The sequence below is a fragment of the Podarcis bocagei genome (assembly GCF_964188305.1).
Source record: "Podarcis bocagei genome assembly, chromosome: 8".
NCBI lineage: Eukaryota > Metazoa > Chordata > Lepidosauria > Squamata > Lacertidae > Podarcis > Podarcis bocagei.
This window is the reverse complement of record NC_138133.1, coordinates 4,930,831-4,955,795: the sequence shown is the minus strand read 5'-3', so window position 1 is coordinate 4,955,795 and position 24,965 is coordinate 4,930,831. Positions and strand designations below refer to the sequence as shown.

The following is a 24,965-nucleotide window of genomic DNA, read 5'->3' as shown; positions in this document are numbered from 1 at the left end:
TTAATAAACCTTTTCATGAAATTAATCTGACATGCTGAATGGATACAATAATGAAGTGGGCACGCAGTAATTAGCATTTTTCAGACAACTATCCCAAGAAAGCATACATACTTAATATAAATCAGGGTGGATAAAAATCAATGATTTTTTAAAGAAAATTTAAAAAATGTGATTTTTTAAATTCAAATCAGATTTTTAAGATAAAATGCTTTTGGAGGAAAAATCTTTCTCATGATAGTTTTCTATTTAAGTTACATCAGGGGTCAGCAAACGTTTTCAGCAGGGGGGCAGTCCACTGTCCCTCAGACCTTGTGGGGGGCCGGACTATATTTTTTTGGGGGGGAGGGGGAATGAACGAATTCCTATGCCCCACAAATAACCCAGAGATGCATTTTAAATAAAAGGACACATCTACTCCTGTAAAAACACGCTGATTCTTGGACCGTCTGCAGGCCGGATTGAGAAGGCAATTGGGTTGGATCTGGCCCCCGGGTCTTAGTTTGCCTACCCATGAGTTACATTATAGTCCAAAGGCTATTCATCAGGAAATAAAGATTTGTTTTAAGTTTTTCATGTGTGCTAAAACTCAGTCTAAGTTTGTTTGTTTTTTAAATCGTTTAACCACATCAGTTCACAAACATGGATACATATGCTATAATGTTATTGTTTTAGTTAAATAAATTGTTTAAATTGTTATTAAGGAAATGATTATTTTTCTCCTTCCAATAAAGTACAGCAGAAAAGTTGTCCAAATATAAACAATAATTTCATAATTACTTGTCTTTGTATTTCTGATAGTATAACCAAATCAGTGGTTTTTTATATAACTGTAAAAACTACTCTGAAAATTTATTATTCCAAAAATGAAACCTTCATCTGGTTGTAAATATTAAGATTATACCAGCAAGAATGAGTCTTTCTGTAGAAAAATGATTTAAATCAAGTCTTACTGACTAGTGATTTAAATTGATTTGATTTAAATCAAATCAAATCCACCCTGATATAAATGCATAGCTCTCTGAGTGTATGGAAATTTACAATTATGTTAACTATTTATTTATATAAATTACATTAACAGGCCTTGCTTCTTTTCTTAAAATATACACAATATAAATAAGAGTGAGTATGAGTTGTCATGTGTTAATATTTACAATTATTCCAACAGAAATGTTTTCCAAGTAAAGCTTTGAATATGCTTGAATAAAACATTTAAATTACATTAGGGGCCAATATTGAATCCTGGTCCCTAATTAAATATTTCGGTTCCAATGGTTTGGGGTTTTTTTTTGAAAAACATTAGATTTCTATAGTATTTTAGTCCAAATCAAGCATGCTAAATCAGATGCCAATTGGGCACTAAGACATTTTCAATTCAGAATTTTCAAAAAAAACTAACATGCTGAAATGCTGTAAAGTTTTGTTCACCAGGATAGGATAATTTATTCTCAAGATATAGGACGGAAGCAACTTCGTCAACAATTCTGGAGCTGTAGACGTGTATTAAATAGGCCAAAATCTACTTGATCAGCAAAAGCCTTTAAAAAAAACTTATTTTCAATGGCACATGGTGCTATTTGATTTAAGGAAAATAACATTGTTAAAGTAGCATATAAAAGGATCAATTGTTACAAGAACACAAACACAGTTAGTCCTTACTGGCTGGTAAAGTAAGTTCTTGGGTCATGATGATGCCTTTTCTTCACCTCATTACGATATTTCAAGCAGCCTATCTATAAAATTGAAAATTTGCTTTTGGTAGTTAAAACTATTCTAGCTGGTGACTGAGGGGAAATGTCTTATCAGTCAATGGCTCGATTAATATGGCTTGATACAGGGAAATCTCTAAATTAATTTTGAAATCTACAAACTTATTTCCAGCCTAAAATTGCTGTAAAGGTATTTTGCAACTATTTTCAAGGATGTGAAGGGCCCAGGGGCATTAAGTGATTTATGTCAAACATAGCAACTTGAATTGTACGCAGAATGCAAAAGAGCCAATCATATCCTGCTCCCAGCTACCTCCTGCTACAAGGACCAATGTTACTATGTTCTGCACTTGTAGCCACCAAAAAGTCTTCAAATGGCAACCCTTGCACTGAGTGCACTCCAGCTGTCTAGCCTTTAAAATACAGGTATGAATAATAGTAGTTAGGTCCATTAATCAAGGATTGGAGGCTTTTTTCATCAAATGAAGTTGGATGAGTACACCCCCAAAGCTATGAATATCCAAGGGTAGCTGAATCGCCAGCCAAGAGTCACTGCATTGTTAGCTGAATCAGGCTAGAAATGTAAGAATGTGATTCACATCTGAACTAAACAGACTAACACCAGAGAATGAAACTCTCATACATTTTAAAACAATGAATATGGGGAGAAGACCAATTGCAGCAAAGCATCTAACAAGCGGGAGCCTCAGAAGACTAGAATACCTTTACAGTTTGCCCTTGTCTCTATATTGTAGTCTACCAGCATGACTACTGTGATCCTGGCTTATTTTCCTGATTTAACAAGGAGCTCCAGCTTAATGCAAGTCAAGATCTTCACACCAGAGGTGGCATACAACAGAAGTTGAAGAGCCCTTGGCCCTGATGCTCATTCCTGGCTTCATAAACCAGGGTTTATAAAGCCTCATATGATCATACAAGCCAGACTATAGGCGAAGACCAAGGGTATTGCTTCAGAATTCCAACTGTAAATGTACAATGGACATTTAAAGAAAGTACAGCACAACTGTAACACATCTATTCTTTTCTTAACAGTCTTAGATTAAGGTATAAATATGCCAGTAATTCCTGTGCAATCCTAACCATGCCAACTCAGTAGTCCCACTGAATTCAATGGGGCTTACTCAAAGGTAAAAAGTTTCAGATTGCAGTCCTATTCTACTCTTCACTGGCAGATTATACAAAGATCCCATTTCCCCCAGATATCTTTGGGAGCCAGTGAAAAGTTTGGAGGCAGCAAGTGGAGCAGGGCCAGAACCTGCATTGACCCCAAATATATTTTCAAGTACACATTAATGTTCTCCTATGTAAGTGAATTGTTTCTCTTCACCCATAAATAGTACACTGCAACCTCCTATCCCTGACACTATGAATCCAGGTTTCCACTGACAGGGAGAACCACCCATCCTCACACTACATTCTACCCTTCCCCAGACAGATATTTCAGTTCTATAATCATGATAGTCAAATCTTCCCTAACTATAGCACCTATTTCCCCCCTCACAACACAAATTTACTTCCCCTTTAAGTTTCTTATCTGTTCCATATAAGTACAATTTTCTGAAATACATTTCAAATAATGGATTTCTGCTCCTTTCTTTGCTTCTCAAACCAACTGTTCACAAGACTGCAAAGGGGGGAAAGCCTTAATTCCCTCCCCCTTTGATTTAGTACAACTGACATATTCTTAAAACTGCTTCTTAAAACTTCTTAAATGACCAATTCAGGCCATTCTTCACCATGCTTTAGTTATTTCTTTTCTCCATAACATGTAATATAGAGGGCTTTTGAACTATATGAGAATTAGGTCTTCTACCAAATACTGGAAAATGTTTTTCTACTTGCAAAACCTCACAACCGGATAAGGGTTTCTGGCCATAAATCTATAGAAATACTTCTATCCTAGTTTGATCAGCATAATCTGAGAACTCCAATTTATAAACACGTTTCTTCTCACCCAATTATTTATAATTGAAAATAAGGAGTTGTGTACAAAACTAGAGAATAAATGAACACCTTATATTAAAGCAATGGTGGGCTCTTTGGAAAAAGTTCATTAGAGCTTATTCAGTAAGATTATCAGTAATAGATGAAATTTCTTTGGAAAGCAGCTGGACTGCTGATTGTGTTCTACTTTCATTGCTAAAATAGATGTGATGGCAGCAAACCTGCTTAGAGGAGCCAAATCACATAAGCAGCACTGGGTCCAGGTTATAGACCAAAATAGGGAACACAGGTTGGATGGAGGTTCTGAACTTTCCCCCACCCATGATTTACCTACCCAGGGTTTGCTGCCCTAGTTCTCCTCCTCACCCAAACTTCAACAATGGAAGTTGGGTAGAAAGGTGCCTGGTGAAGGGTGAAAGGAAAAGGCAGGCACAAAAACTATTTAGTTCTTATCTTCTTTTCTCTTTTGCTCTAAAAGCCAGTTTTGCACCCCAGTTTACAACTGCCCAGATCCAAGTCTAAAACAAGTCTGCCATAGTTGCATCTCATTTTGCCCTCAATAGACACAGGACAATTGTGAGGCCCAATTAACTCCCTCAAACTCCCTAATCCATGCATGGGTGCTGTTTGGACAGCAACAAAATGAACTTTTGAGGAAGACAAGTGTTCCCTAATGACAGAAATGCTGAAACAGAATGGGAATGTGCAAAGAACAGAGGAATACTGAGTGACAGCCATGAAGGTAAGGGAATGAAAAGCTTGTATTTGAAATGAAAGAAACCAAATTTCTCCATTACATCCTCCCTCCCTTTGCTTCACCCACTTGTTAGACTAAACTCTCTTGGAGTCATGATTCATCTTTTCAAAGTGTTTAAATACCACATGCCCCAAGCCCCCAGGCAAAAATGATCTGAAGCTTCCCCCTCCCCCAAACACAAATTCTTCAATTATGAGAGCTAAAAACCTATTTTTAATTGAAAATTGGTCTTTAAAATTTCAAGTAGCATCCTGTAAGCTATGCAGAGGTGCCTTTAGAACCACTCTGCACTTGCTACAGCTATTAGTAAAATCACTTATTTTATGCTATTTTAAAAGCATATTTTATTTTAAAAGCATATTGAGTAAATCCCTACAAAATAATGTTGTGAAAAGGTTGAAAGGATACTTTCCAAAGAAAAAAAGTAAACAATGCAAGAAATTACAACAGAAGTACCCAGATACTACAAACAGTATATTTACAGGGACTTTCTGACCAATCTAACTTCTAAAGCATTTCTGCAAGTCCACATTTCTTTCAGATGCATGAAAAAAAATCTTTTTCACCAGAGGCAATGTAGCAAGTGAATATTTCAAAACTTACTGTAAATGATGGAGTCAAAGATACTTTCTTTCACATGAATTATTGTGTTAGAAAACAGAGATATTATACTGCAACTGAAGGAGAAAAGCAATTTGCTTATAACCCTCCATCGCTACCGGAACACATTTAAGTGTAAATGGGGCAAACCACATTGTTACTTCACTAAACTTCTAGGAATTTTGTATGGAGATTTGAAATATACTCAAGTTTTGCCTTATTTACTGTGCAGGTGCAGTGCAGACATTTGTGCCAGCAAAACGCACACCTGGAATAAGCACCACAGTCTACCTACCACAGCAGAACTACGAGAACCAAACACTCTTGTCGTCCCCAAAAACTGATGGAAGCATTTGAAATGCGATTTACTATTCCCACCGATCTCTCAAAGCGAGCCTTGAGGAGACGCTAATAAGCCATCAGCGCTTTCTATAATAAAATTACTCCTTGCAGGCCACGGGCGGGCGAGAGGGCAGGGAGGACGGCGCGGCAGAAGAGCGCTTCCGCCATCATCCGGACCCAAAAGCAGGTACGGAGCGGCGGCGGCGGGGGGGGGGGGCGCGCAGCGAGACGGGACATGCTCGATGTTTTGTCTTCGCTTTAGTTGTTTTATCTCACAATGAACAAAGAAGGGGGGCACTGCTTACATTAAAACCGGGTGGGGGGGGAGGCAGGCAGGCGTGAGTGGGGGGCGCCGCGCGCATCTGGGTGGGTCTCCACCCTCCTTTATTCCGGGGCCGGCCTGCAAGGGAGGCTTCTGAACCCTGACGGGCGGGGCTGGTACCCAAGCGCGGGAGGGAGCTCCGTTCGAGACGGCACCCTCCGGCCCCTCCTCCTGCTCCTCCAGCCTGGCGGGAGCGAAGGCCTACCTCTCCCGGCCTCTCACCTCAGACACCTCGTCCTCGTCGCTGCCGGACCCACCGCCGCCCCCGCTTCTCAGCACAGCGGCCGCCAGTTTAAAGTCGAGGGCGGCGGCGGCGGCCCCGGCCTCCCCCGAAGTTGTTGCCGGCCCTGCCGGCCCACAGGGCCCGGCCTCGCCGAAGAGGCGCACGGCCCGCAAGCCCAGCGGGTTAGGCCCGGCCGTGGAGGCCTCGACGATGGCGGCCGGGGCAGCGCGGGGCGTCACCGAGTCTATCTCCTCATCGCCGGCGGGGGTCGGGGCGGCCGTGCCGTCCGTGAGCATCGCGCGCCGATCCAAGCTTAAGCCCGTGGGAGGAGGGGAGGGGGAAACGCCGTCTCCGTCCCCTCACAGCAGCAGCGCCACTAACTTCTCACACCCTACCTAACCCGCAGCCACCGCAATGCCCTCACCAATCCTTTCCCCTGTTCCCATTGGCCATATATTTCTAATGCCCCAGCGCCATTCGACGCGGTACCTGTCACTCTGCGCCTTCGTCAGGCGCTACCTCACCCTCCCACCACCAAGATGCTTTGAGAGTACACGTCGAGGCGGTTTAGACTGCCCGCCCACCACCTTTAGGCTTGTACGCTCGCTTCCTGAAAGTGCCTCGGTATTACTAGGCCGTTTGCCTGTCAATCAAATACTGTCCTGGAACCTTGCTATCTGAATGGACAGAAGTGCAGTCAGTCGAGATACCCTTAAGCCTGATTGTGCAGAGCGCCCGTCAATCATGTCGTGCTCCTCTTGGCGGCGTTCGATTGGCTCGGGCCTCCCTTTCGTTCCCACCTTCCTCCCTTTCAAGTTGTGGTCTCCGTCAGGGAGGACAGACTCCCCCGCCTCAAAACAGGGCGTATTGATTGGAAGCAAGGTGTGCATGTTAATTGTAAGGTCAACCTGTAACGGTCCACCTGCCCTTCCACTGCTCCGCGGGCCACTCCGTGGCGGGGGAAGTGATTGGGCGAGGCGCACGTCAGTCACGGGGACCAGAGGTCTGGTTCTCAGCCAACCTCCATCCCGCAGAAAAGCTTCCGAGTTGCCATTTTGTATGAGTTCCCCCCTCACGCGCCGCTCGGGTCCGCAGGCGATCCAGAAGCAGAACAGGGCAGCCTCCTCTGGCCCTCGGCTTGCCTTGCGAAGGCGGAGGGCCCCAAAGGGCTCGACCTCAGTGCGGGGAAGCCAGGACAAAGGTCGCCGGGTGCCCCAAGCACCCGCGCTGTCGCTCCCGCGGCCGCATCCTGCGCCCACCTCCCCGCCACACGCCCCTGGACTCCCCAGGGACGAGGGTCCCGTAGTCCTTCTGGCGCCTCTGACTCTCCCCGGCCCAGCCAACCATGCCCAGTGGGCAGGGTGGGAGTTGGGAGCAGGGCCGGCCCACCCAGGAGGCAAGGTGAGGCGATGCCTCTGGCGGCAGAATCCATGGGGCGGCAGGTCCCAATGTGGACCTCTATCCCCACCCCGCACCTGTGTTCCTGATCTAGATCTTTGCTCACCCCTTCTTCCCTGGCAGGGAGGGGAGGAGCGCCATGTTGTGGTTCACCTCAGGTGCTGAAGTGTCTTGGGCCGGTCCTGGTTGGGAGTCAAAACAACGTTTGGATGGCTACAGAAGCCGCCGCTGCCACCACCACTCTTGACCAGCGACAGTTTATGGACATAGCTGTCAACTTTTCCCTTTTCTTGCAAGGAATCCTATTCGGAATAAGGGAATCTCCCTTAAAAAAAGGGAAATGTTGACAGCTATGATTATGGAACCCCCTGTACACAAAGTGTGTCCTCTGTAACCACTGAGTTACAGCCTTTGCCAATAAGAAGGTGCCTTGTACGAAGCCCCAACCGCTGACAGATCTTTCCAGGGTCCTTGGGAAGGCCTCTCCCAACCATGCTCCCTGAGGCTCTGCTCTTAACCAAACGTCATGAAATGAGCCTGGGGTCTTAGGCATGCGCTTTGCCACTTGAGCTAAAGCCCTCTTCTCCACCACTCACACACAGTGAAACTACCCCAGGGCCAATAAAATTTTCTAAACTCCAGGACCCACTTGGAGCAGCAGAAAATCACCGAGTCATGAGATGGAGACGGAGTTTGGCATAATCAGTTGGCAATCAGTGTCTCTACTGAGATCTAATCCAATTTTTGAAATCGCTAGCTCTTTTGCTACCATGCTTTCCTTGTTGCAGGGAGTTACATAGCTTGGCTTTCTTCCCATTTTAGGCTGAATCATCTGATCTAGAGGCTCTAACTGAAGGAGGTTTTTCTTTTATATCACCCTCCTTTTTTACTAGGGCCGTGCATCAAATTCAGCCAAAGTCTGAATCTTGAGCCAATTCAGCAGAGTTGGGTGGAGACAGCTGCAGATCACTCATTATTGGTCCTCCCAGAGTGATCCAGAGCTGTTGGGATGTGGGTGTGCTGGAGGTTTAGTAGGAAGAAGGAGCTTTGACTTTGTGCACCTGATCCCAGCAGGAGAACACACACAGTCAGACTGACCAGGATTGAACCCTCTGCTCATCAGCTAGTGAGAAGCTTACCAGTCCTGCTGGCTTCAGGGATCTGTTTAGCCAACGTGTTCCCTACAGGGGGAAAGTGTGGTTCAGGACGGGTGGGAGGAGCACCCTTCCTCCTTCCTCCACCCCCTCCCAACCATATTTAGTTATTTCATAAAATTTAAACACTGCTTGATTGTTAAAAACCACAAAGCAGTTTACAAAAAGATGAAATGATAAAATCAAAAGAAACATGTCAATTCATTATACTGTAATTGATAGCAATTGTTTATTTTTATTATTTTATTATTTATTTGTATACTGCCTTATGGTATACTTTCCCCTCAGGGAAACTTTCCTTCCTTCCTTCCTTCCTTCCTCCCTCCCTCCTGTGTGCAAGGAGTTATTGTTGGTGCTAGCAATAGCCCGCTTAGAAGAATCTGGCACAACTTGTAGGCAGGGCAGGCAAGTGAGGAGACACCAAGCAGGCTGAGGCCCTGTTTTAAAAATACTAATGTATGCTGTGATAGCCGGTCCTGTACTGACTTCAGGAGTAGAGTATAAACATTTTTCTTTACACAACCTTAGAATGTATAGTAATTTTACACAGTACCCCCCAAACTCTGCTGAGCGGCAGCAATATTCCAGGCGGTTCCAGGCACTCACCCAGGGTTGTGTTTTCATTAGAAAATCAAGGCACAGCAGAGACTGAAAACTGCAGTCTTTTATTCACATAAAGGTAAAGGGGCCCCTGACCGTTAGGTCCAGTTGTGGATGACTCTGGGGTTGCAGCACTCATCTCGTTTTACTGGCCGAGGGAGCCGGCATACAGCTTCCGGGTCATGCGGCCAGAATGACTAAGCCGCTTGTGGCGAACCAGAGCAGCGCACAGAAATGCCATTTACCTTCCCTCTGGAGAAACCTATTTATCTATTTGCACTTTGATGTGCTTTTGAACTGCTAGGTTGGCAGGAGCAGGGACCGAGCAATGGGAGCTTACCCCGTGGCGGGGATTCGAACCGCCGACTTTCTGATCGGAAGCCCTAGGCTCTGTGGTTTAGACCACAGTGCCACCCCTGAAGCCTTCATCTCAAGAGGGGCTTGTCCTTCCCAGCACCATAGCTTTTGATTCAGAGGCATCCTAAGCACCATCCCTGTATCTCTGTAACAGTCTGCTCCAGCCAGCCAGCATTATTATTGGTGCTTTTTTTCCTAAAAAAATGTTTAGGAGTACTCTCATTTTGACTCAATACAATCACCATTTTATAATTCAAATTGGGGAAAATACAGTGGTGCCCCGCAAGACGAATGCCTCGCAAGACGGAAAACTCGCTAGACGAAAGAGTTTTCCGTTTTGGAGGTGCTTCGCAAAACGAATCTCCTATGGGCTTGCTTCGCAAGACAAAAATGTCTTGCGTGTTCCTGTGGTTTTTTCCCCCCTCTCCCCCCCTTTTTCTAAGCAGCTAAGCCGCTTATCAGCTGATCCGATAAGCCGCTAAAAGCCGCTAATAGCGCTAATCCGCTAATCCATCAATGGGCTTGCTTCGCAAGACGAAAAAAACGCTAGACGAAGAGAATCACAGAACGGATTCTTTTCATCTTGCGAGGCACCACTGTACAGTAAAGGGACAAAAGTACAAAGATTCACAAAATGTTTAGGGGTATGCATACCCCTACGTACCCCCAGAAAAAAGCACTGATTATTATTACTAACTTTGTATTATTATTTATTAAATTACTGTATCGCCCTTCACAGGGCGGTTCACAACATAAGAACAAAAAGTTAGAACACAAGATATATAATAAAAGCAAGAGCTGCTGCCTTTGAATCCCTGAATGGAGTTCTGCCTAATTTCTTCTTCCTTGTTCCCAGAACACCTTGCCAAAAACCTCTGTAAAAAAGGACAACTTTTTTCTGTGTGAAATCACACCAACTTTGCTCAGGCAACCACCCCCTCAGTTACCAATAGGGTCCTTTTCTTGAAGGCAGCCTTGTATTGGGAAGGTTTTTTTATGTTTGACATTTTATTATTTTTGATATTTTGCTGGAAGCTGCCCAGAGTGGCTGGGGAAGCACAGCCAGATGGGTGGGGTATAATATTATTATTATTATTATTATTATTATTATTATTATTATTATTATTATTATTATTATTTTGCGATGTATCTGTTGTAGGGCCTTTGCTGCTCTGTCTGGTAGAAAAACAAGCTCAACCTGTCAGCTCACCTTAATTCTCAAAGTTCTTATTAAATCCCTGCACCCAACAATCTAAAGGGAGAAATCTGGCGCCAAGGAATCTGGGGGATCCCTGTTCGCCCACTAAAAAATAGCATAACTGCTCGCAGTATGTGCATCAGATTGCAGCAACAACAAAAGAGAAAAACCAGAGAGGTTGCCTTGCCTCTTTCATCCCAGGACAAGTAGTCATGGCTTCAGTCTTGAACATAAGTAGCAGGACCATAGGTCCATCAAGCTCCGTATTATCTGCACACTGACTGAGAGCAGCTCTCCCATCATATTCAGTGGAAGTTTTGCTCAGCCTTACCTGGAGAAGCTGGGTATTGAGTGGGCATACAGAACACATGCTCTGTCACTGAGCTACAACCCATATACCGTATTTTTTGCACCATAACACTCACTTTTTTCCTCCTAGAAAGTAAGGGGAAATGTCTGTGCGTGTTATGGAGGAAATGCCTACGGGTGGCATGCCTACGGGTTTTCCTCCTCTAAAAACTACGTGCGTGTTATGGTCGGGTGCGTGTTATAGAGCGAAAAATACGGTACATGCTTACCATAGGAGCCAACTCCTAGTGGCTGAGGGGTCTTTGCCCCCTCATAAAATATTTGAGCGGCCCCCCAAAATTGATGGGCACTGCTATTCAAATGGTGTGCAGGCACCATATCATGTGTTCAGTTATGTGGGGCAGGGCTTACTTGGGCCCACCAATGTATTTTTTAAAGTTGTCAGCCCTTGATGCTTACTTTGGAGTAAATACCACTAAACTCAGTGAACTCCTGAGAGAAGGCAAAATAAGGACAGTGCTTTACTAGTAATAGTTATCATTAAATAGGGACAATTGGAGCTTATGCACAGAACATGGTATTCTGTTTCATAAGCCTAGGGATTAGTCAGCTGTCTGCTTTCTGGCTTCTGTCAGGAGCTTGTCCTACACTCGAGTAGGACCCTGGCAGAGACACATGCCCAACTGGCATGTTCTCTCCCTCCTGGTCAATTGTTTGGAAGCTTCATTAGCTTTCTTCAGCCCGAACATCACAGCAACCCATGCCAACAGACATCGGCACACTTAGGGATCCGCAGAGTGTTCGCAGTTGCATAACAGACCTCAGCAACTCAGCATTTTGGCTAATCTACTTTATTTACATATAAACACACACGGAGCACTGCAACATAGCTCCCTCTCTCTCTAGCACCAGACAGCAAAGAGAAAGAACAAAGGACAATAGTCCCACTTCACAGAACACGGTAACACAAACTTCCTGTCTCCGCCATTTACCACTCTGTGGAGTCAAAACATACACCATCATGTGACAGACAAAAATCCCATGACTGCAATCATGGAGCAGGAATTCTAACAGCTTCATCCACCTACAAAATCTGCCATAGGCAAGTCAAGGGTCAAGGAGAAGGAGTTTGAACCTGTTTACAGACAATTGTAATCACTTCTCTTCAAGATGGAGAGAAAGGGTCAACTTTACCTAATGAACCATTTACCAATATGGTAGAGCACTGATAGTCATTGTCATGTGGAGTTTTCAGTGTAAGTGGTTCTGACTGAGTTAACTGATCACAACCTCAAGGGTAGAATGCTTTACTCCCTTGACAGTGTCCAGATCAAGGGAAGTCATACTCCTGCTCTATTCTGCCTTGGCCAGATCATACCTGGAGTATTGTGTTCAATTCTGGGCATTATTTAAGGAGGATATTGACAAGCTGGAACTTGTGCAGAGGAGGGTCAACAAGATGATCAAGGGTTTGGAAACCAAGCCTTATGAGGAACAGTTGAGGGAGTTGAGTATGTTTAGCCTGGAGAAGACAGACGAGATATAGCCTTCTTCAAATATCTAAAGGGTTGTCACATGGAAGATGAAACAAGCTTCTGCTCTGGAGGGTAGGACCTGAACCAATGGATTCAAATAATAAGAAAGGAGATTCCAACTAAACATCAGGAAGAGACCCATCTTAACCTGGTTTAGCCAGTCAGTTGAAGCTGTTGCTGGTGTGTGGCTGCTGAGATCTTCTCACAGGTGAGAGCTGAGTGCAGTGTGGGGACCAATGGTGGAAAAACACCCCCAGAAGAAGCATGTCATGTCCCCCACCAGAGGTACTAACCCTCCCCTGACACCCCATATTCCCCAAACTCATAATGCCATTAGACAAATTTACGACATGGCTCCACTTGGGAGTATTGTGCACAGTTCTGGTTGCCTCACCTCAGAAAGAAGGCTGTGGTGCCAAGAGGCAGAGATGGCCACCAAACTGGATGGCTTTATTAGAGGACTAGATAATTCAGGAAGGGCAAGGCTGTTCATGGCTGGTAGCCATGAAGACTTATGTTTTTCCTCTACTGTTGTAGGCAGCATGCTTCTGAAGGCCAGTTGCTCAGAATCCCAGGTAGAGAGAGTGCCACTGGCTCAGGTCTTGCTTGCCGGCTTCAAGAACAGAACGCTGGACTAGATGGGCCATTGATGGATTCAGCAGCCTCTTGTGTACACTACGTTGCTGCTGCTGCTGCTGATACACTAAGCTTCACAGCATTAGCAACCCTTTCTGAGGCCAAGTGATTCCCCACTTTATTATCAATCTCCAGTTGTTGGCAGCAAGGGGTTTCCCCATACCCCTCCAGCTTCTCATTCTTCATCATGGTTGAGGTATTTAAATACCACCTGATATTTAGTGAAGTAGGATTGAAATTTGGTATACTGGTTTGCTGTTTTTATTTCATTCTGCAACTCTGTATTACGTTTTCTTTTTCGGTTATGTACCTGCTTTTTCTGCTTCTACATGTTTCTGTGGGTAACACTAAAATTCAATAAAAAGTTGGAATGTTCAAAGAAAAGGCATTCAAGGGGCAATTAAACAGTAGTTCATCATTAACCCTTTAGCCGTGCTCAAGAGGAAGCAACAAAACAGGCAGGACCTGCAAACCTTATTGGGAAAGGGAATTTACTTGAGAGTAAACCTTTAAAATTACCGTAATATTGACTACAGAGAAAGATGTTGCTGGATAATACATTGCCATACTGAGTGATATTTGGAAGCTCCATTTTAATTCTACTTCCATCGGATTATAGACAAGTACTTAAGGTGCTGTGAAACAACCCACCGGGATATAATGGGAAACTGCAAATTAAAGTTGAGGAGACAGAGTTTTGTGACACCTCCTTTAGCCCATAAATGCATAAAGATGTTTATGTTAAAAATTCTGATTTGGGGCTTTTGTAGTCACTTGGTGCATGAATCCTGACAAAACGTAGATCTCTTTGTGAAGGACAAAAAGCCTCTAGCCCTCTTCAGGTGTTACGGAACCCATGTGAAGACTGACTGTAGTGCAGAGACTCTGTACATATATTGGAAACCAGGGTTCTAGACGTTCTCACTTGCATAAGCTCATGACTAGGCAAACAGTAGCAGCAGCATTCTGAACTACTTGCAGCTTCCAAACCATCTTCAAGATAAGTCCTGGTGGCTTAGCTGAAGAAATAGAGAGCAGGGTGTGTCATCCTCAGCGTATTGATCACAGCCTCCAAAGCTCCAGATAGACAACCGCTCCCTTAGAAGGCTTGCATATAAACTATTGTAAGTGATAAAAACTGGTCCAACATTTATCCCTAATAAATAAATGAATGCAGCAGCAAAGACCTTTTTAGTATATTTTATTTAGCATAACTAGAGAGCCTTTAAAATGAAGCGTAAGTTGCACAGGAATGTCAATAGTTTCATAAATAAATACATCAGTTGACGCCTGGGGATTGGGGGAAGGATGCAATCCAGTTCATATTTAAAGGCAAATATAACGATTTCACACTTCTTGAAACAATACATGAACTGAAACAGCTATCCTTTGGAATTCGCACTTATCCAAATTTTACAAACTGTGTTTATCAAAAGGTATACAATAGGAGAAATTGTGTATAAAAATGTACGTATTAGTGAAAATAACATATAAAATGCATTAGATTAGGAGGGACTGCTTGCAAAAATGTGTACACTAGTCAAAATCTCATAAAAATGTGTTTGAAAAGAAATTCACACTGCTGTAAAATTCTGGTGAATTTTCCTGAGGATTTTTAAAATGCAAATTTAAGCTTAGAAAAATGAGAAACTGAGAGATCCTTCCATCCCTAGTGAATTCACACATGCTGACTTTCTAGACAACATGGTAGCAAAGTGGAACAAGGAACATTCCAATATGGTCTGTTCAGAACAGCAACATGCATGTGAGAGCGATGGACAGAAAGATTGCCTATGCATCCCCCCCCCGCCCCACCTTATACTTTAATTATATCAAATGCTTTGCTTTCCTCTTCCTGTGAGACCCATCACACATCAGCCATATTCTGCAGAGTATCAGAGCTCGTCTTCTAAGTGCAGGCTGTCTCCTTCCTCTGAGACTGCTTACAGGAAACAGCTTATGGGGTTGTCTGCAAATGAGAAGAGCATTGTGACAGTCTTTGTCTCTCACACAATTATGGCTATTCTTGTTCTGCAGCCCACTCCAAATCAAGGAAGGGCCTTGCTTCTCAAAAGGTCACATTTCATTCTCTAGGACAGGCATGTCCAAAGTCTGTTTTGGGGCCCTAATTTGGCCCGTCAGTCAGTTTAATCTGGCCCCTGTGGAAGTTTATCTCCTAGGGTAAAATCCTTAAAAAAAAAGCTCAACAACTGCAATCCTAAAAAAAGGTCAACAACAACTTTGATCGGCCCTTTGGTTTGGACACCCCTGCTCTAGGACAAAGGAAAGGGGCTACAATTAAAAACATATTTGAGGAAAGTTCCTCCCCTCTAAACATTGGGTTTACCTGTACAGAGAGCAGATTTAGCCCTTCTCTCAATGTACGTGAAGAAGTGCTGCCATTAAAAAGAAGAAGAAGAAAACAGATACTTCCAGGTGTGAGCCTCCTAACACAAATTCAGACCCAAGTTCTCTCTGTATGGATGTTTGGTGTGTTAGCTTCCATGCATTCCCTCTTTTATAGTAATGGGTATTTATTGCTATCCTGCCACTTACATCCATAGCGCTGGGCAGAGACTGATGGAATGTATTTGGAAGAGTTTTTTTCATCCCTCCTCCCTTTGCCCTCCACAGCCTTTTCTGTTCTGGGCATGTGTACATGTATTTCTCATACCCTCCAACATTTCTCCAATGAAAATTGGGACATCCTATTATTATTATTATCCCTTAAGCTTTCTCTCTTAGCATTTATTCTGTGATTTGGCAAATATTTCCTGTGGGCCCTAACTCCTAAAGGAGGCCCATTCTTACATATCACACATGGTCATCTTTTGCCTTGTCCGCTGGTGAGTCTCAGTCTGTTCAGTTCACAGAGATGTTGATTTCTGGTCCTTTTTCTTGGTACATAAGTTCAGACTAAAAAAGAACAAAGGCCAAGGAGTTAATAAAGTGACAGACAAGGGTAGCACACAAACATGTTTTTGGTTTTCCCTGCCTCTGAAAAGCCACTTCCAAAGGGTGAAGTGACAGGAGAGAGAATGGGTGAAGGAGACCCAGGTTCTCAGTGGGTCTCAAGAGCAAGGTCCACCTGCAGATTGGCACCCCCAGACCTTTCTACTCCAAGCCCCACATTTTTCCCAGCAGGAAGCTTCTAATCTAGGTCCATGGAAAGAGATGCCAACTCTTCTCCTGAGAAATATGATTTGCAAAAACCACGCACCCTGTCTGGAATATCAGCTTTGTGGCCTTAGATGGCAAAACTGCAAGGAAAGCTCGGCTGCAAACTCAAAACATTCCTGTGGATTGCTGACTAACGCCAGGGAGGTGGACTTTAAAGCTCACTCTTTCTTGCTCCCAAGTTGGCACAACCCTCCGAATGGCCAAAATGGGCTGGATTATTACACGGGTACCACTTGGCCCCTAGACTACAATTACTGGTGAAGAGTGAGGCAACACTAGGATCTGAGTAAGGAAGGATCCAGAAGAATAAAGAGCACCGACCCCCCTCGCACCGACCCCCCTCGCTCTCCAGGCTTCAGCCCCATAGGACGCACCCTGATTTCCCCTTCATTTTTTGGAGGGGAAAAAGTGCGTCCTATAAAGCGAAAAATACGGTACCTTCAGTTTTGTGCCCACCAATACCAAAGCACAGAGTCAGGCAGCCTGACACTACTCAAAACTGAAGCATCAACATACTTGATTGACTTGTTCCATTCTTTGAAGTGGTCTGATGATGTATTTACCCTCTTTATAAATGGACTTAATAATGAAAAAGAGACTGGTACTCACGAAGAGTTCTGAACCAGCCACACGGTGGTTTCATCAGCCCCTCACGGCACATAAGATGGTTACATTGGTTTACTTCCTTCCTTGCTCCATCATATTGGCATGTTGAGATTGGGGGGGGGGTGTAATTTCCAGCCGCTTGAGCCCCATCCCCAACCTCCTCTACCCCCATAATTTTAGTGCTGCTTGCTTACATCCTCATTGTCACTCTCGTCCTGATCTTGCTTCCTCTTCAGCTTTTCTTCTTCTTCCTTCCTGTCCTTTTCTGGCATGATGTCATCCAGCCAAGCCAGGTGATGTAAAGAGAAGATGTACTCCATTCCCTTCCGTATACCCACTAGAGCCAGCAGCTAGAAGACCAGAACATCACCACACAAAGTTTTATTATGATTATTAATGACTCACATAGCACTATCAATGCATGTGGGACATAGCGGAGTTATCAAAGCAACATGATAGGTCCCTGCCCACAAGGAGCATGCAATATCTATTTTGACAATTGGAGAGACAATAAAAAGAGAATGGGGGGTGAGGAAAGAAAGAAAGAAAGAAAGAAAGAAAGAAAGAAAGAAAGAAAGAAAGAGAAATATACTCAGAGTCGCAAAGTGATTTCATGCTCTTTATTCAGCTCATAGTGGTGAGGAGGAATGAATGGATGTCCCCTCAAAGTATCTGCTTTATATACATTATTTACACAATGGGCTGCACATGATTGGTTAGTTCTGGAATTCTACTGTAAGCCAATCAGGTTGTGGATTCACTTATATCTGGAGCATGATTGGGTGGTTCCTGCCAACCAATCATACTACTGCATTGTTCTTGGACCAATCAGACTGCTGCATTCTGAATCCTATTGTTCTAGGACCAATCAGACTGCTGCAATTTGGATCCTATTGTTCTAGGACCAATCAGACTGCTGCAGTTTGGATCCTATTCAACTCAGTACATAACAGAAAGAAAGAGAAAGAAAGAAAGTAAAAGAAAGAAAGAAAGAAAGAAAGAAAGAAAGAAAGAAAGAAAGAAAGAGAAAAGGGCACAGTTATGCATATTTAAGTTTTATTTGGGGATGAGGGATAAGGGGGTTTTGCTAAAAGCTGCATCATGTACGGGGGCAGGGCTTGAGAAAAAACTGGAAGAAAAAAGGCAACACCATTCAAGTGTCTTGAGGGGGAATGCAAGTCATGGGGGGCATCTAGGAAGAATGGCAGGGTCACCTAAGAGAGAGGAGACCTTTGGGTGGCTGAGCATGAGGTGTTGGGGGAGAAAAGGCAACAGCAGGGAGATAACAGGAAACGAGGGCAAAAACGTAGAGTTGGAAAACTTCAACAAAGTAAGAATAATGAGTTTGTGCTAGACATGAAAAGGATTAGAAGCTGAAATAGGGATCTGAGGGAAGGAATCACATGATCAGAGCAATGAGAGAGAGGAATTACCCTGGCAGTAGAGTTTTGGATCTCAGTGAGAGGGCAGAATGTCATTAGTCAAAGATGGTTGCATTAGTCAAAGCAGGAGATAACTGGAGCAGAAACCAGTTTAGCCAACAGGGCAGAGAACATTTTGCAATGCTGTATAGTGAGAAATGGCCTGGCTTGGCAACAGATTGGATATATGGAGAAAGGAAGAGGGAGGAACTAAAGATAAAGCCAAGATGTCATTCCTGGTCAACAGGTTGGGTAGCAACACAGAGAATGGTGCTGGGGCTCAACAGTTTGTGGTACTTTCCGTGGTACTTTTAGGCAGAGGTAGGCTTATCCTGAAATATAAAGCCGCTAAGGTCTCTCTCCCCCCCCCCCCGCTTTTGTGCCTTAAAAAAATGCTACCTTCTAGGGATGGTGAAGAAATGCAATTCACTTAACATTTAAAACCAAATTTATGACATTTGCATTTACCAAATCAATACATGGACTGAGGGTTCATCTACACTTGTGCTGCTTTCCTCCTTACCGCTGAATCAGGGCAAATGTCAGTCAAATTTTCTGCAGGTTGACCTTTGCTCCAATTCAGCAGTAAAGAGAGGTTTTTCAGCAGGGCAAATGGAAAAACTCTTGGGCCGGTTCTCTTGAGGCACCGGTCAAGCGAAAGTGCGAACGAGGCCTGACACACAACCACCCTTCAAAAGTCACACTTCTCTGAATTTCACAATGCAGTTCTCTAACCAAACAATGTTTACAAAAACACATAGATGGGGGAAAGGAGTGCATAAAAATGAACAAATTGTTGAAAATAGCACCCAAAAATGCATTGTGTCAGGAGAAATTGCCTGCAAAAATGTGTATGCAAGTCAAAACCATGCAAAATGTGTTTATAAGGAGAATGTGCACTAAAATGTTGAAGAATTTTTGTGAGGATTTGAAGCAATGACTTGACTGCTCTGTTTTCTCTGAAATTTGGTAGAGAATGCTCCTGGCTTGGCATCATTCCCATGGACATTCTGCCCCAAATGTTAAGGGAATGCCACTGGGCTACTAAGGGCAGCCAAGACAGTGCCCGAAGTGGCAGCAAAGTGTTTTTTTCTGATTAAAAAGCGAAACACAAATGTAGCCACCATACGACAGCTATCAAGGCCTATTGAAGCTCCAATAATGAAATATTACTTTTATAAATACCAATATAAAATATCTGTGGAAGTAGAATACTGACATGGGTTATAAAACAGTCAAATAATATTTGGTAAATATTCGGCAAATAGCAGAAACCAGCATTTGTAAGGGAGAATTTTTAAGAGATCATTTTGGGCAAATGCACTTTCTCTCTAGTCAGGTGTCATCAGGAGGAATCGAGGGCTAGAAAGTCCTGGAGTGGGAAGGTAAAATTCACACTGCGCTAGAGTGGATAATAAAGGAGTTCAATATATAGCAAAAGCCAGGAGAGAAAGTAGTTGGGCAAATTCTCTCACTGAATCCACAGGTGGAGCAACCAGAAGAAACTCATCCCTGCCCTAAAGACTCTTACTATTAATGGGAAGATTATGGCAGCTGCCGTCGATTTAATGATCCACAAAACAGCCAGGCAGAGCACCTGGATGAAGGTGAAGAGATGCACTTGGCGTAGAGGAACATGACGGAGGTAAATGAAGTCCGGCTGGTGTTTGGCAGGCATGAGCAAGAGCTGGAGTCTGTCTGTGAGCTGAGAGTAGAGGAAAGCAAGAGACATGATGTGGAGAACCTTCCGGCAGGCACCAAATAGTCCTTAGGGGAACTCCAGTTCACTGAAAATGTTAGTTTTACTAAAGTAGGCATAGTGTATTGGTTAAGAATGAGCTGGGAAGCACTTGGTTCAGATCCTAACTCAACCATATTTAGTAGTATCATTAGGCAAACCCTTATATCTGATCTATGGGGATGATACTAGCCTCCCTTACAAGGCTGTTGTAAGAATCACTGAGATAATATATGTGAATCATTGTAAATTATACTATTCTATTCTGCCTACAGCCCCTGGATTAGAGGCACTCTTTTGGGGATTCCTATGTGTTTTAATGTGATGACAAAGATAACACAAGAATAAAGGTCAGAGCAGATCCCTCAGCTGCGTCACAAGCCCGGCTTCCTCCCAGAAATGACAGATCTGTCTTCCAGGGAATGAAATGCTGGCTAAGCCATTGGTCATTCCCTGCCCCTTATGCTTCAGATGGGCTATAGCCCCTCCCCCTTTAAAAAAAAACCACTGCATATATGCTTCTCCATCACCTAATTAATGATAAAATGTGTTTTAAAAAACCATACAATGGAAACCACATGTTTCCACAATGCCGTATTCCCAGACCATGCTCCTTTAACACTAAAATATTGCATATTGGTGCAGACATTCATATACATACATACATACATACATACATACATACATACTGTGTATGTGTACACACACACACACACACACAAACAAACACAATTCTAACATGACTCTTTCCCTCCCCCAAAGATATATAAACAAGCTGCCTTTGGAGAAACATGGAGGAGCTTTTGGAAAAGCTGCCGTCACCCCTTCCCTTCCTCAGGACCCCTCCTTGTTGCTCCACAAGGCTGCAATGTTAAGAAGTTCTCAAGTCCATTTTTAAAGCCTATTTTATAGGTGGAAGGAGGAGCAAACCCTCCCTCCATTTTTTTCTCTCATCTCCAGTCACAAAATAAGCAACGGCATCACAAGTAAAAATCAAAATACTTTATTTCATTTACACCCCTAAGATTTTTTTTTGGGGGGGTCCTGTACTGCAATAGCTCATCAAGGTCTCAGTGAACCCAGAAGTTTGGGGAACCCTGTTCTGGCCAAACGCAACTCACATTGACACCGCCTTCCATCTTGCACAGTCTTCAATAGCTGCCCTACTGAGGGAGCTAGAAATCGGTCAGAGCACCTCCTTCCCCACAATCCAAATATACTTCCCCTGCTGTTCTGCACTCACCTGAATGCTGCTGAGTGCAGACACACCCATGTAGAGGAAGATGCCGTACAGCACAGGCATTGGGATAAACTGAGGGGAAATCAAATCCAAAATATAAGCATGACTACGCAAAGACTGAATTCTAGAAAACATTACCTGTCCACGAGACCTTAAGAATGATTAGATGCAATGAGTATTCTTGCTGCTGTTGTAGCATACATAAAAAAAAATACTCATTGCAAAGTATTGGAAGACACAAGATCTACCCACTCAGGAAGAATGGCAGATGAAGGTGATGGACTACATGGAATTGGCAGAAATGACTGGCAGAATCCGAGACCAGGGAGAAGAGTCGGTGAAAGAAGATTGGAAGAAATTCAAAGACTCTTTACAGAAATATTGTAAAATTAATGAATGTTAGAATGATGTTGGATAGAAATTAAGTGGTTTCCAGCTGCAATGCTTTAAGAGGCATGAAAAAAATGGTTTATAAATGGGTAAAAGCTTAATGGCAAGGATTTGCTGAACTAACAAATTGAAGTGGAATACAAAAAAGGGAGGTATGAGGAGGTTCGGGGAAATAAGTGTAAGAAAAATATGCAACGGAAAATTAAGGTGTTTTTAACTGTTTTTATTTTGTATTTTTTCTTGTTTTTTTCATTTTTACTGTAATATCTTAAAAATTTTAATAAATATCTTATAAAAAAAAAGAATGATTAGATGCAAAGAAGGGCAGAACTCCTGAACTTCTAATAATTGTATATTACAGGCAATTTTGGCAGTCTTGCCGATTTAGAGTCTGCAGCAACTGTAAGAGTACTTGACAGCAGGCAAGTTTAATGTTTTGTAATCAAACCATGTCTAGAACCATCATTAGCCACTATTAGCAAGTATCTAACAGAGAAGGGAGAAGAGAAGCACTTGCAACTTACAAGCAATTAAAGGCTTTTCTTACCTTGAGTACAGGTGCCAAAAACACAGACAACCCTGTTAGGATGAAGACCATCAGACCTGTCACCCTTTGCTCCCTGCAAGGAAAAGCACTTTATATTTCAACCATCTTCAGAGGCAGCTCCACATATAACTTGTTACAGTAATCTAACCTAAAGGTCGCCAGAGCATAGACAACAGAAGACAGGCCATCTGTGTCCAGTGAGGGGCGTAGCTGGGCCACCAGCCAATGCAGATGGAAAATGATACGGCCTAGGACCCACGTACCTACGGGACCGCCTCTCCTGGTATGCCCCACGGAGGACCTTAAGGTCCACAAATAACAACACTTTAGAGGTCCCAAGCCTCAAGGAGGTTAGATTGATTTCAACTAGGGCCAGGGCCTTTTCAGCCCTGGCCCCGATGTAGTGGAACTCTCTGTCACAAGAGACTAGGGCCCTGCGGGACTTGACATCTTTCCGCAAGCCCTGTAAGACAGAGCTGTTCCGCCTGGCCTTTGGTTTGGACTCCGTCTGACCCTTATGTTTCCCTCCCCTTAGGGTCTTGATTTATCAGCTACTTTAAAATGAGGCTGCATTTTAACCTGTATTTTAATTTTTTCCCCTCCCCCCTCCTCTTTCCTCCCTATTATATTTTTACTGTGATTTGGTGTTAGCCGCCCTGAGCCCGGCTCTGGCAGGGAGGGCAGGGTATAAATAAAATTTATTATTATTATTATTATTAAAAGCACTCTGCGCCACCAAGGCCTCCCGAGCCTCAAGCGACAGCTGTGGAATAAAGACGCATAATGCACCATACCTGATTCCAAGGAACTTTGGCTGCTCCCCTGGAGCGCAAGTGGTGCTCTCCTTCTTAAGGCTGTCCATGTGGGCCAAAGAAATGACTGTGGCCGACACATACCAGGGCAAACCCAGTATGGAGGTAAAGATCATCAGCAGGGAAACGCAGAAGAAATCCAGGTGAAATCCTGCCCCTTTCTGCAACAGGACAGCCATGTTAGTATCGGGAGACTCAGGCTGAAGAATACACAGTAAAGGACTTCCGGGTTAGCGCGAACAGCTAATGGCGGATTCCCTCCGAGCTCCGGAGGGAATCGGCTCCGCTGGAGACGGGTCTTGCCGCGACGGCATCGCGGGGACCCTCAAAAACTGCAGGCGCGGATGCCTGCGGACCTGGTGACTCGGTGGGCACCTTAAACGCCCCCTCTGACCCACGAAGAGCCTTTTTAAAGGCTTCGGAAAGGGTACGGAGAGCGGCGTGGTGCTGGGAGTAGACCGCTACTCCAGTGGAGCGAAGCCGCGTGCCATGGCTGAAGAGCGCTGACTTTTTTCCCTGAATTCGGCTGGAAAAGAAACAACCCGTGAGTAAAGTGGAATTGGGACTTTAAAATAGCTACCTGTGAATTCGGTACGACCGGGGTGTGTGTTAAAGGGAAGTCCGCACCCCCCCTTTTGCAGACGATCTAAAGCAACAATAGAAGAACTAAGCTGGAGAGCCTACCCTTTGTGGGGTGAGTTAAAAAAGACATTAACTTCCAAGATTTGGCAAAAAGAAATTTTGTGCTGGAGTGAAAGAGTGGAATTTTAAAAGTTTTCTTTCTGTTGTATACAACCCCCCCTCCCGGGCCCGGGAGCGTCCTGTGTTTTGAGCTTGTGGAAGAGGAATACGGAGTTTGACAGCTGTCAAAGCTGTCAAACGGACAGTTTAAAGCTGAAAAATTGTTATCTAAGATCCCTTTGGATTAAAATGAGTTACAATTGAACTAAAATCGTTGGAAACAAAGTAACAATAACAAGTCAGAGGTTTGTTGGAGAAAGATTACTAAGTAGCCAGATTCCCTCTAGGGGGAATTCTGTGACAATACAATGGCTGTGGATGGAAAGTTACTAGTGGAAATTGAAAGAACGTTTTATTTGGTGGGAATCTTACAAGAGCAGAGTCTGGCTATGAATAAACAACTCATGACCTTGACCTCTGGAATAAGCAGCTCTGCTGAATGTATTGAGGACCTGAATGAGAAAGAATCTGCAGCTGAATCGGAAATGATATCTCAAGAAGTGGAGGAGACTAAACAAGGAAAAGAGAAAGCAAAAATGGAAAGTACCAACCAGAAGCTTACACCAGTGGAGTATAAGCAAGGAGACTTTTGGATTACATCGACTACAAATCTGCGAAAGATGCAAAAGACGAAGGAGGAGGCCCCTGGAGTATATGGAATACAGGAACTTAAAATAAAGAAGAAATATGATTGGGACCTCCACTCTGACTCTGAAGATGCATGGCCTGTGGAACTTTTGCAGCAGTTGTTCTTAAATACCCTTGCGGGAAGTGAACCTGGTTTGATGGGGACAGAACTCCTTCGAGATTTGACGACCAACATAAAGGACTACCAACAAGACCGGCAGAGAGGGACTGAAAGAGACTTGAAAGCCTCGGATGTGAGGAATCCAGGCTAAGAACTGTTGTTTTGGACATGTATTGGGGAAGGGACGAAAACCGGGGATGGGAGGGAGGGAAGAATAGAACTTTAAAAACACTCAGGACTTTCGGGTTTAGTTAATATGACTTTTATACAAGACAAAATGGGAAATCGATGGAAGGGAATTTGAGTCCAACTTAGAAAAAACTTATTTTTTTTTATAAAAGAGGTAATATTAAGATGGTTAAGAGGAGAAACAATAATTTGCTGACACAATCATGGGAATTGGGATGCATGAAGGGGGGTGGGGGGAAGTCAAGGAACAA

At 43.7% G+C, this 24,965-nt stretch overlaps 2 protein-coding genes across 12 annotated transcripts in view; both read right to left on the bottom strand.

Annotated features, from left to right (window-relative positions):
* Nucleotides 1-6,314, bottom strand: part of LOC308593654 (ankyrin repeat and KH domain-containing protein 1-like) — a 93,051-nt gene extending 86,737 nt beyond the window's left edge. For 7 of the 10 annotated variants that reach the window (XM_081206110.1, XM_081206112.1, XM_081206113.1 and 4 more), the window contains exon 1: nucleotides 5,915-6,313. In XM_081206110.1, the coding sequence (XP_081062236.1) occupies nucleotides 5,915-6,211 (297 nt within the window). In that variant the 5' untranslated portion in view covers nucleotides 6,212-6,313. Of the gene's footprint in view, nucleotides 1-5,914 lie in introns of all 10 variants that reach the window. The other 3 variants (XM_081206116.1, XM_081206111.1, XM_081206119.1) reach the window with 2 other exon arrangements.
* Nucleotides 6,315-14,286: 7,972 nt separating this feature from the next.
* SLC4A9 (solute carrier family 4 member 9) overlaps nucleotides 14,287-24,965 on the bottom strand; it is a 42,478-nt gene continuing 31,799 nt past the window's right edge. For both annotated transcript variants that reach the window (XM_081206216.1, XM_081206217.1), the window contains exons 16-22: nucleotides 23,019-23,197; nucleotides 22,225-22,297; nucleotides 21,291-21,359; nucleotides 19,841-20,014; nucleotides 17,083-17,238; nucleotides 15,914-16,018; nucleotides 14,287-15,071 (exon numbers count right to left, since the gene is read on the bottom strand). In XM_081206216.1, the coding sequence (XP_081062342.1) occupies nucleotides 15,965-16,018; nucleotides 17,083-17,238; nucleotides 19,841-20,014; nucleotides 21,291-21,359; nucleotides 22,225-22,297; nucleotides 23,019-23,197 (705 nt within the window). In that variant the 3' untranslated portion in view covers nucleotides 14,287-15,071; nucleotides 15,914-15,964. The remainder of the gene's footprint in view (nucleotides 15,072-15,913; nucleotides 16,019-17,082; nucleotides 17,239-19,840; nucleotides 20,015-21,290; nucleotides 21,360-22,224; nucleotides 22,298-23,018; nucleotides 23,198-24,965) is intronic.